This window comes from Zea mays, chromosome 10 (genome assembly GCF_902167145.1).
Source record: "Zea mays cultivar B73 chromosome 10, Zm-B73-REFERENCE-NAM-5.0, whole genome shotgun sequence".
NCBI classification, from domain to species: domain Eukaryota; kingdom Viridiplantae; phylum Streptophyta; class Magnoliopsida; order Poales; family Poaceae; genus Zea; species Zea mays.
The window spans coordinates 90,412,330-90,424,498 of record NC_050105.1 but is presented as its reverse complement, the minus strand read 5'-3'; the positions used below and the strand labels follow the sequence as shown (position 1 = coordinate 90,424,498).

The following is a 12,169-nucleotide window of genomic DNA, read 5'->3' as shown; positions in this document are numbered from 1 at the left end:
CAAGCTGTTAGATGAGAAAACCTTTTGCAGGTTGCGTAGTGAGTTAAATGTCTTAGATTCGCGTAACTTGGATTGATCTATAGCATACATGTGTTCTATGCCTTTGATCATGTTACTTCATGCATTTATGCAATTTGTTGCTTATTTATGGTGCTCAAGTTGTGCAAGGGATCCTCGGACCTCACAAGTCCATGTGTGAATGGTGCACATATTTAGGGGGAGAAGTGCTACAACTTGACCCTTTGAGACTAACCTGTGTGTTTGAGTATACCTGATGTAGTCTCAAAGGTGCATCGAAAGGGAAAGATGAACTTGGACCATGCAAAGACTTCCACTGCACTCCGGTATTAGTGTACTCACTTCCAAGTTCATTCTTAAGCTCTCATTGCCTTTTGCTCTTAATTGATATTTTTGGTGAGGCAATGGGGTTAAAAGGCCAATAATGATCCCGTTTTGGTGCTTAATGCCAAAGGGGGAGAAATTAAGGCCAAAGCAAATGGATCAGCTACCACTTGTGAATTTTGAAAACAATAGAGTTAGAACTTTTGATTTGTCCAAAATACTCTTACTGCAAAATTTGGTCTCTTGTGGGGGAGAATTTTGATTATAGGAAAAGGGGGAGTTTTTGGCACTTGATCAATTTTTCTCTTGGAATATCTCTCGTTGTGCCCAAACAAGCGTGTTTGACTTAGAGATAGGAAAATGAATTTGATTTGCAAAAACAAACCAAGTGGTGGCAAAGAGCGATCCAAATATGCCAAATTATAGTAAAAAACAATTTGGTTCTCAATTGCATTGATGTTGCACATCTTTTGGTTGCTTTTGGTTGAGTTGGCATAAATCACCAAAAAGGGGGAGATTGAAAGAGAAATGTGCCTTTGGGCCATTTCTACAATGTTTTGGTGATTAAGTGCCCAACACATATTCTTTAAGTCCTAATGTACCAAAGATTGAAAAAGTGCAAATCAAAACATGAGGTATGTTTCTAGACTTAGTACATTTGTTTTTGAATACTAATGAAGTTATCTAAGTGCTAGAAACAGTGAGAAAAGAAGAAGAAAAGAAACCAAAAAGACTTGGCTCGATGCAGCCAAAACTCAGCTCAGTCTGGCACACCGGACTGTCCAGTGGTGCACCGGACAGTGTCCGGTGCGCCAGGCTGGTCTCCGGTGAAAAGGCCGCTCTCGGGAAAAGATCAGTGGCGTACGACTATAATTCACCGGACTGTCCGGTGGTGCACCGGACTGTCCGGTGAGCCAACGGTCGCCAGCGCAACGGTCGGCCGCGCAATCCGCGGGCGACGCGTAGCCCGCACCAACGGTTGGCAGGGGGCACCGGACTGTCCGGTGCGCCAACGGGCCCGAAGCTGCAACGTTCGACTACGCCTGTTTTGGAAAGCAATCGCGCACCGGACAGCTACAGTGACTGTCCGGTGGTGCACCGGACTGCCCGGTGCACCACACGACAGAAGGCAAGATTGACCTTCCAAGATTGTCTTCAACGGCTCCCAGCTGCCTTGGGGCTATAAAAGGGACCCCTAGGCGCATGGAGGAGTCACCCAAGCATTCACTAAGCATCCTAAGGCATCCAGACTCTGTTCCCGTGCATTCGTTTCGTTGTGTTAGAGATTTGAGCTCCATTCGAGTCGAGGACTCCCTATGTTGTCATTTGAGCTCAAGTCTTCTCTTGTGTGCGTGGGTGTGCTGCGATTTGTGTCTTGTGTGTGTTGCTCATCCCAACCTTACTCCGTGCTTTCATTGTGATCTTTGTTGTAAGGGTGAGAGACTCCAATCTTGTGGAGATTCCTCGCAAACGGGAATAATCATCTAAAGGAAAAACCGTGGTATTCAAGTTGATCATCGGATCACTTGAAAGGGGTTGAGTGCAACCCTCGTCCATTGGGACGCCACAACGTAGAAGTAGACAAGTGTTACTTGGCCGAACCACGGGATAAAAATCACGTGTCTTGTGTTGATCTCTCTGTGATTATTTGTGTTCACAAGACCTCGCTTCAAGTTATTTAGCCATACTAACACTCATAACTAAGTTTTGTGGCTACTAGTGTTTGAATTTTACAGGTTCACCTATTCACCCCCCCTCTAGGTGCTCACAGCAAGACGGAAGTCTGCCCGAGGCCGGGACCGAGCCCACTCTAGGATTCGCGAACGTGCGCAACACAGTTGAAGGAGTGGCCTCTTGCGGGATTCACAGGGAGTAGATAGCCGAGCTCGGGCTCGCACGAGGCAGAGTTTGTCTCGAGGTTAAGGTCGGCTTCGGGCGAGGCAGAGTTTTCGCCCGAGGGTCGGCCCACACTTTTGTCGTATGCGTGTCCTATCAGGAGTTGGTAGGCAGCATGGGAAATAGTGGTCGTCGTCATCGTAGTTGGTGAAGTCTTAAGGGACTGCGGTCTTGTCGCTATTGTTCACCTATGACGCTGCGTGGGGTAGGTATGCGTATTGAATGCTTATGTCCCCTGCAGTCTTCGGCTAAGACCTGCCTCGTGGTTGTCTTCCTTGCCCGAGACGAGCTCGGACGAGGCAGAGACTGCTGTTCTAGGGAGAGGGTCCTCTACCGGGACGAGGATTCTCCCGAGTACGTATCCTGTTCGAGGGCAGGCTCTGCGAAGCAGAGTTATGGGTGACCGTCGAGGGGCCTCGGGCGAATCGTGGTTCATACTTTATTGACCTCGGGGAGTGTGTCTGATGGCAACCTCGGAGTTAATCATGATTAGGGACATGATCCAGATACCCTTAATTACAACACCCGATAAAAAATAAAATAAATTGTACCATCCTTGAAATTCAGATAGATGCATATACTGGACACCCGTCAGTGCAAACTGGTGGTCCATACATGTCTACTACCAAATGAAAATTTTTGCTCTCCTACACAAGCCACAATTTGCTACCACAGGTTTGAAGACACAAGCAATGCAAGGCAACCAAATATACTACATATCTCGTCACTCTTTCTTCACTTCTGTAAACAAAATGTTACGAGGTGCACATGGATATGGTGCCTCCTCAAGACAATTTTGCCAGACTAAATATGTGAAGCTATAGCAGCCGCCAACAGTGTACCATGTACAAGTTATTGAAAATAATAGGAACAAATTGATTTCGACAATAATAAAAGAAACAACATCATGTTTCATATATCTATAATCCACTAGTAGTTCATAAACTAGTGCTAGTGATTTAAGAAATACAGATATACACATGTTTACAATGGGGTTGTCGGCGCTAGAATGACCCTAGACGAAGCTGATCGACCTTATACGGCCTCTACCCCGTGTCCCTGCACGAGGGGACGATCGAAGATCCTGCTCTCCCAACCACGATGGCACATTGGTAACCGGATGGAGAAGAAATTGCTGAACCATTCACGTGCTAGGGACGATGTCTTGCCCCGTTATATGCACAGGCAATAAATCGCTGAACCATTCACACGTGTGTGTCGTGCGCCCGCGCCCATTGCTCGCCCCGCTCAGTGAACCATGATGGCACGTCGTCAACCGGATGGAGAAGAAAATTGTTGAACCATTCAACATGCCAGCCCCGCCCAGTGAGGCGAGCGAGCAAGTGTTCTACATTTTACTCCTCAATAGCTTCAACTGGGTGGAGACAGCTGAACTATTTAAGTTGGTTTCACTCTACCTGAAGTAGCAATGTGGTGCTAAAGCTACCACTATATCATGCATATGTGAATAGACCTTTGGAATTTACAAGATTTATTATTGGGCCAGGCCCAAATTCTCTAACACAAGTTATGAGATACATGGAAAGCCTAAGCCATATGCGAATGGCACATAGACATCGGCTTTCAACTGAGGTTTACCTCTGCGACGGTGCTTAGTATTTTTCTTCCATTGATCCCTTACTTTCCACGACTCGAAAAGAATCCTGAACCAAAAGATTCATGACATGTTACAACTTACAAGCCTTTGCCGTCGCATCTCCCATGCTTGCATGCTGTGTCCTGCAGACCCTGACGGCTCGCGGCGCCACCGCCACTGACACCAAACAAGGTCGATCCGGTTGCTCTCGACGAGTCCCTTGATGGACTTGTACCGAAGAACGTAGAGGTCATCAGCGACCAAGTCCACGACCTCCTCGCCTCTTCAAGGAGGGGGAGCGTCAAGGTCAGCAGAGCTTGAAGGGTGCAAGGCAAAGAGGTGGGTGGAGACGCGTGTTTGGGGCCGGGGCCACTTACATGTCATCTAGCTGGAACGCGCCTACGTCGCTCTTGGTCTTGCAGAAGACGAAGGTGTCCAGCTCAGGCTCCGGCACTGCAAAGACGGGTAGGGAGAAGAGCGTACGAGGAGCTGGATCTGCTCTCGGACGCGGGAAACGAGGGGCAAGTCGAAGCGGAGGATCTCCGGCGCGGCCTTCTCGTCGCGCCACGCCCGCTTGAGCAGCTCGACGTCCGTGGCCGCCGCCGCAGCAGCAGAGTCGTCGTCGTCGTCCCAGGAGGACATGGTCGTCTTGTTCCCCCTGTGTGTGTCCCTCTCTCGCTGGCGGCTCGGCGGATGCTGATGCCGACTACTCGGCGGGCGGGGGCGCTGTCGGTTCACTGCAGCCTGCAGGCGCGGCTCCTGGCGGGAATTTGGGGGCGCGCGCGCGGGGAGACCGCGGGAAACTCGCCATCTCTCTCTCTGTTTTTATTTTTCAGCGAAACCCAAGTTGGGCTAGACTAGTATGCTACCTGGGCCTTTTTGTCTTCTTTTTTTGGGCCTAGTAGGTTGGTTGCGCAGCTGAACTCGATCGGGTTCGGGTCGCGGCCCCGTCTTTTGAGGTGGGACCCACGAGTCACGGTCACAATCCAGTCCTGGTGGTCTCGCGCCTTCGTCCTGATCTCTCCCTGGTGGGCTGGAAAAAAAATATCAGACGCCGGTGGTGGTGGACTGCTGGTCCACCGTCCAGCGTCCACGCACACCCACGGGCCACGGCCCCAGCAGATTCCCCGAATCTTTGTCGCCCATCACAGAAAAGAAAAGAAACGCCCTCGACTTCCGGTCCGTCCGCACGCCCCGGCCAAAAATTCCCCAATCGCTCGTTTTCCACCGCCGCGGCGGGGCTAAATCGCCCGGTTTTCCCCAAGCCACCGTCGCTCCACGCCACCCCAGCGTCGCCGCCTCCACACGTTCGTCCCCGGTAACACCCGTTTTTATCCGTCCTACCACCCCGCACGCCCGCTCGCCTCCTCCTATCGTCGCATCTCTCCACGGCCGCGAGCAGCAATCGATGGTGGGGGACCTGTCCCTCCTCGCCGTCGCCTCCGCCTCCCCCGTCGTCCTCCCGCCTTCCAAGGTACGCGCGCGGGCCTCCTCCCCCCTCCCCCCCCCTCGCGCCCGGGCTGTCGTCGGTCAACTGCCTGTGCCGGTGGGGCGGGCGATGGCCGCCTGGTTCCTGACTGGTTCGGCTATGGCTTACCAGTTGCGATTTCGGTTCGCTGTGGCTGACGGATTCCGGGATTCGTGGTGTCACGATGAAACAGGAGCTCCATGGCGTGCTTCCTCTCCAGGGTAAGAGACCGCAGGACGCCGGCGTGCAGCTCTGCGCGCCGTTGCAGCAGCATCCGCCCCACCATCTAGAGGCGGTGCCTTACCACCAGGGCCAGCCCGTGCAGATGGTCGTGCCCGGCAACCATCAGGGACAGGCCCTCCCGGCGGCCTACCAGGCCATCACGATGCCCGACACGGCCGTGCTCATCGACGTGCAAGGTTCGTGTACTTATTGCGGCTGCTGGAGTGCTGGCTTCTCTTGCACATTATCATATCCTTACATAAGCCCTGTTTGGCACAACCGCTGCCGGCTAAAAAAGCAGCTTATCCGATAATCTGGTGAAAAACAACTTCTTACCTATTGTCTGCTTTTAGTCCATTCTGATAAGCAGCTGAATTAATAATCTGCTGTAGAAGCTCCATGTTTGATATAACTTCTGCTTAAATCTGTGAAGAAAAATATATGAAGAAGCTGAAAATAAGTTGTGCCAGACAGGTCCATAGTACCTTCTTTCGCAATTGAGTGATCTGAATGTCAGCTTCAGCTTAGGAGCCTAGGACTTCTAGAATAAATTGATGTGTGTTAGGGTGGGTCTAAGTTTGGTCGTTACCGGCCGTGGTGGAGCAGGCAATGGGTACTGACGGGCTCGATTCCAACACGGGTCGGTTCGACCAGTCAATCGATGGGCATGCCACGATCGCGTTAGAGTCGAACTGGTCAGTACCGACCTGCATGCTAGAGATCGGACGATATCGAACGCTTGTTGCCACGTGTCATCTCCTGATTGGATCGTGCCATTTTGAACATTTGAAGTTTAAAAAAATTCTAGATCCACCCTGTAACTAGAGGGCGGTGTTTGGTTTCATTCGCACCCGCACTCTCCAATTCACCTGTCTTCCCTTTGTATTGGAGTCTCCCACTATCTATTTTAATATGGATCCCAAGTGGAGTTCGGATTTCTAAACCTTCCCCGACTTGCCTAATAAGCAATCTCTACAATATCCCGAGACCCCTACCGGTGTGAGGCTGGTCTTCTTCGATGTTCTTTCTCCAATACATCGTCATTGGGAGGATGTGTCTGCTTGTCCCTTTTTTCTAAGTCCTCAACCTTTGTTCCCGTAACTATATCCTCCGTATCGTTACCGACCATTCGTGGATGCTCGTCCTCTTACCACCACTAGAACTCCTATCACTGACGCTTCTCCTCAACCTTTCACTTATTCATACCTCCTCCATACTTGTATGAGTATCTATAGTGTGCTCCTCTATATGGATCATATGGTGCTCTTCCTTTGTTAGCTCCTTTGTTTGGTGTTCCTCCCTCCTATGGTGCTTGCCCTCCATTTCGTCCTCCTATAGGCACGATAGTGCCTCCAAGCAGCCACAACGATGTAGCTTTGAACCAATCTGCTTTGGTGCTCCTCAATTCCAACATCAAAGGGACTAGACGAAAGGATGGTAAGTACACACATTTTTATGAATTTGATATAATTTTAGGTCGACTATAGTCCGTGGATCTAGATTTAGTCCGAGCCTTAAGTTGCTTGTTTCTTCATGGATGTAGGAATTGTAGCTTGAGATGCTTTGCGAAAGGGCCTCTAGCCTAATGGTTAAGGACTTCCGAGTAGCACCTCCAAGTCCTGGGTTCGATTCCCCTCGGGAGCGAATTTCCAGGCTTGGTTAAAAAAATCCCCTCGCTGTGCCCCATCCGCTCTCGGGTTACGATGTCCTGTGCGCCACCCTCCGGTTGGGCCGTTGCAGAGTGGACAGTTGACGCCGGCCCGTTAGTGATGGGGGGCCAGGGTTCGGGGATTTTCTCGGCCGGGACCATTGTTTCGGTCTCTTCTTAATATAATACCGGGAGGGCGGTCTTTCCCTCCCCGGCCGAGTTTTTTTTTAGCTTGAGATGCTTTTAGTCCGGTTCTCTTTTCTCTATCCCTTCTTTATTTCTTCCTCTCTCTTTTCTTACATGTACATACGTTTCTTGCCTAATAAAAATGAAAAATGCTCACTGTAGGGGATTCCCCTACAGTTTCCCCCTAAAAACAATAGTCCGTTGAATTCATAAATTTACAGAGGGGATTCCCCTACAGTTTCCCCCTAAAAACAATAGTCCGTTGAATTCATAAATTTACAGGTCCTTGTGTGGCTACTGCACTCCGTGGACCCGTTGATGGCAACGACAAGAAGGGATCGACCTTCTGAGGCCAAATAGTCTGTACCTACAACTCCACCATGGAAGTTTCTCGCCACCGCACCCTCAAGCAGCTGAATGGTCGGTGGTCGATAAGCAACCGAAAGATTACCCTCTTCAAAGACATCTACAACTGCATGTACGCGGCCCGACCGAGTGGAGTAGATGATGCTATGTTGCTTGAAACGGTCAATGAGAGCTTTCGCAACATGCCCGGCGAAACCGACTTTAAGCTAGAGCATGTGGTGCACGAGGCACAATGATGATGACTTCATCGATGGAAGCAAAAGATATTGTTTCAATTTGGATGATGATTATATCTCCGCATCACCGAATAGTGTGAGCGCACCGCACCCTATTGGTTGCGATAAGGCAAGAGTTCAACGCAAGGGGAAGGGGCTAGCAACAAGTAACAACGAGTCTCCAGTCATAGAGAAGAGGAAGAGGATGTTGAACAAGCTCTACAAGGCTAGCCAAATGATGGCTCAATCTAAATTGTTTGAGCAATTCAATAGGTTGTTGGATCACTTCATCATTGATATGGGCGAAGATATGAAAAGGGTCTACAAGTTGTCCTTTAAAATGGTGACAAAGCAATTTAAATTAAATGAGAAAGAAGATGCAGAAGAGGTGGAAAAGGAAGATGACGAAGAGTAGTAGTAGTGTATTGGTTATTTTTATGAATTATGCAATTTTTATTTTTTAAAAGTTTTTACATTTTACTTGTTTTTATGAATTATGTAAATTTTATTGGCTTAATTATATAATTGGATGATTTTTTCAATAACACGTCATGTTTCGTTTTTAACTAAATGTCTGTAAAATAAAAAGTGATGTGACGCTGAGGTGGCTAGGTTGACGGTAAAGGTTGTGCAGTGGAGCGCTGCGGCCTGCGGTAGATAAGGGTCGATAGTGCCGTCGATAGCTGATATGGCGGTCGATGAAGGTTGGAAGGGTTGGAACCAACCTTAGTACCTGATTGAAAGAAGTTGATTTCCATCAAAGTTCATAAGGGGGGCGGGGTGAAGTAGTTGCTCATTGGTAAAAATAGTTCAAAACGGCCTCTAACCGAGTTGGTTAGGTGGTCTGAGTAGCACTCCTCAGGTCCTGGGTTTGACTCCTCGTGGGAGCGAATTTTCAGGTTGTTGTTAAAAAAATCGTCTTGTTTGTCCCACGTCAAAGTACAAGTCTAAGGCTATCTCCAGCAGCTTACCCATCCATATACTCATATTCAAACTTCACTCTGCGAACAATACAGTCTATAGTGCAAAACAATGTTTTGGATAAGTCATCCAAAAGGATGACCATATGGGTGAACTGCTGGACACGGTCTAAGGCCTGGCCTCTATCACGGTCGTTCTCACATGGGCTTCGGTGCCGCTGTGTATGGGTAGGGCAGAGGTTCGGGTTTTTTTTTGACCCGCGTGAGAAGTCTTCTTAATATAATACCGTGGGGCGGTCTTACCCCCGCAGGTCGAGTTTTTTTATTGGTAAAAATAGAAAAGACAACATGCATGAGCCTTAGCCTCCCCCCCCCTAAGTCAGGGATTGAAAGACCATCTACTTACACATCCATAGCATCTTCCTGTGTTTGCAAAAAAAAAGGTGAATGTGCAGTTGGTTTCATTCTATGCATGCTTAACCTTGAAAACAACATCAGTAGGATGCTACTTTGTTGCACGGTCAAGAATTTATGAGTAAGGTGTTTATGCTTATCTTTTTATAGCATCTGATGGCTGACCCCAATCATCTCATATCTCATCTTAATGCCTTTGGAACAGATTCTCACCCTGACTCGGTTCAACTTAGCCTTGGGATTGCGGAGCAATGTGCAAGGCAAGAGAAACTCCTCAAGTTTCTGGTGTCAGGATCTGATGTAAAGGAACTTGATGAATCCTTGTTAGCTGAATTCACGGGGCAACAGACTCTAGCAATAAACATGGGAACTCATCCATATATGCCGGATGATAAGCTATCAATTCCTGAATTCATGTTGAATGAGCCCCAACACTATCTGCCAGAGAAAGAACTTGTCATCCCAGATCCTCTTCTGCACTTCATCCAGTCCCATGGTGCTGCTCTTACTATTGATCAAAGTGGTCGGGTCCTCTTAGCTGGCAATGGTGATGAGATGAGAGACTTGCTCTCAATTTTCCTGGCGTTCAACATGTCGAGACGAGAAACAGGTGGCTGCAAGGCTGCATTTCTTGTTCCATACTTTGAGAGGTAATACTACAAAGCATTATTACTGATTGTTTATCTCTGAACTGCTATTTAAAAGTTGCCTAATGACCTGAGTACACATGATGTTAGTAAGATTACAGACACAGATTATTCTAGGTGACTTTGCTTCTGATATGTGGCGATAGTTATTTTTCTGTTAAAGATAAACTGTTTGAACTAATAACTTGCTGCAGCTTACCCATTAATTTCCATAAATCATGGTAGAGCAAGATGGTGTATTGTAAATCTTCCTTGAGCCTCACATGGATTAATACGATATAATGGTTCATAATTTATCCATTATCTTCTAAGAACCCATGGATGAGCTAGTACAGAACTAGATGGTCTTGCATGATTAACAGGCAAGAAGCATGAATAATAGCAATGCATAACTAGGTAGTAAGAAATGCGAAGAGCATGGAAGTCTCCTAAGTTGCCCTTCAACATAGAGGATGTAGTTTCTATGCCAATGATTTGTTTATAAGTTACGGATTGATGTCCACTGGTTTAGTTGTCAACTTGTGATCTTTGAAGTTTGAACATTATGGTTCATTTATGTATTATTAATTGTTATTGCCAGTACACTTCCACTTATCACATTTACATGGCATGGTACTTTTTGCATAAACAGGAAAAGACGTTCTAGGGCTAACAGCCAAGTATCCAATTTAAAATTAGCAGGCACAACTGCTGATGTTTCAAAAAGGTACTGCATTCTTTTTGCTTCCTTTTTATGATCAGGCATATGTTACTTCATGTTGCTGCTTTCAAACATTATTAGTTATGCCATCCCCCATGCTATTTTCTCATTTCACTTATTTTAGAAGTTTTGATACTGAGTACTGCAGTGCTTAGTGTTATGCCAATTGTCAGCACAGCATAAATCTTTCTGATTGTAGTGGGGTGTGACCTTATCATTTGCAGCACAGATAGTAGTCGGCATTTTTTTGTAACTATCTTTATTCTGCATGTTATAGAATTTAGGAAGTTTCTATGAAAGTTAGCAAACAGCTAAACACTAAGCAGAGGGGACTGTTGTTATTTTGAACATTTTTAAGTGGTTATAAAGTTTTGTCTGTGCCAGAAGTATGCGTAAGTCATCATTTTGGGGCTTAAACATGCATGAAAGACCTTTAATTGTGGAAGGTCTTCATTTAACCTTGATATGTAATGTTCTAAATGAATTCTTTAAATTTACATGCGGGTGCAGAAACATTTGGAACATTTAACTTTTATGTTCTTGCTACATTTTAGATTGTTGTTTCCACCTTTTTAGACAGTCAAGATATTGATACGTTCTGTTGTTTTTTTAAATGTGCAGTACTGATTTTAATTCAAAATCTTTGTCAAAGAAGAAACATAAAGTGAAAAACATCAAAGAACGTGACTCGTATCAGAGAAACTACATACATGCTAGCGAGGTTATTTTATCCATCCTGCTGGACAAGGACAGGAGCAGCTCGACAATCCTCTCGCTGAAAAAGGCTGGTCCTGAGATCACTGAACTTTTAACGCAATGCTCTATCGGCATTGCTGGAACTGGACTGGCTATTCTCCTGTCAGTTATGTGCAAGATGTCTAATGGCATGAGGACTCCTTTTGCTTCTGCCCGACTGCTTAGCACCAGCGTCGGATTCGGACTCTTCTGGCTATCCTGGGCAGTCAATGGATTGCGTGACACCATCGCCAGCATTTTCAGAAGCCGAAGTGGCATGAATATCGAGGATGACGAGGTCGCAGTGAAAATAGAAAAAAGTGTGAACGAGATCCTCTTCAGGGCATTAACTCTCCTGGCAATCACTGCACTGAAGTTTGCATGAGCAGTCATCACGATTTTATAGGTTTGTCGATGCAGTTGTGATATACTCACCTATGTCTATGTGGTTCAGGAGTGTAGACGTGTAGTACTGCTTTCTGTAGGACCAAGTTCCACCTGCCCAAACCATGGTTATAGCTTCCCAGTTCTCATTGATCTCGTAGAAAATGAGCCAAGTTGTAAATTGTACAGAAATTTTGCAGGAAACTCGGTGTATATTGTGGATGATGGATTTTAACTCTGTGAACATTGGATAATCTGATGCCCAGAGCTTATTTATATTTTTATCTACTTAATAGCTGCTGCATTGTTTCTTTTTTCTTCCTTTTAGTGGTTGTTTATTTAGGATTATAGTCTGTCTAGATTCTATAATCTAAGTTATTTGAACTTACACTCAGTTCAAAATAAGTTAGATTATACAATTTGGACAGA

General features: G+C 46.6%; 1 protein-coding gene and 1 pseudogene across 2 annotated transcripts; one reads left to right on the top strand and one right to left on the bottom strand.

The window, feature by feature from the left end:
* Positions 1-3,716: 3,716 nt before the first annotated feature.
* LOC100384025 (uncharacterized) lies at positions 3,717-4,615 on the bottom strand (annotated as a pseudogene). Its single transcript, NR_157340.1, has 2 exons — positions 4,213-4,615; positions 3,717-4,118 (listed from the first exon to the last, which is right to left on the bottom strand). The product of NR_157340.1 is annotated as an uncharacterized protein (transcript).
* Positions 4,616-5,137: 522 nt separating this feature from the next.
* Positions 5,138-12,059, top strand: LOC100280384 (uncharacterized). The gene is made up of 5 exons (NM_001153309.2): positions 5,138-5,309; positions 5,497-5,722; positions 9,480-9,924; positions 10,553-10,627; positions 11,243-12,059. The coding sequence occupies exons 1-5, from the start codon at positions 5,244-5,246 to the stop codon at positions 11,739-11,741; spliced, it is 1,311 nt and encodes a 436-aa protein (NP_001146781.2). The 5' UTR covers positions 5,138-5,243; the 3' UTR covers positions 11,742-12,059.
* Positions 12,060-12,169: the final 110 nt, after the last annotated feature.

What these genes read in the sequence shown, in the direction of transcription:
- LOC100280384 (NM_001153309.2), top strand. Translation starts at nt 5,244, where the DNA reads ATGGTGGGGGACCTGTCCCTCCTCGCCGTCGCCTCCGCCTCCCCCGTC. An exon ending in TCGTCCTCCCGCCTTCCAAG is followed by an intron (nt 5,310 to 5,496) that starts GTACGCGCGCGG and finishes ACGATGAAACAG; the next exon opens with GAGCTCCATGGCGTGCTTCC. An exon ending in CTTGTTCCATACTTTGAGAG is followed by an intron (nt 9,925 to 10,552) that starts GTAATACTACAA and finishes TTGCATAAACAG; the next exon opens with GAAAAGACGTTCTAGGGCTA.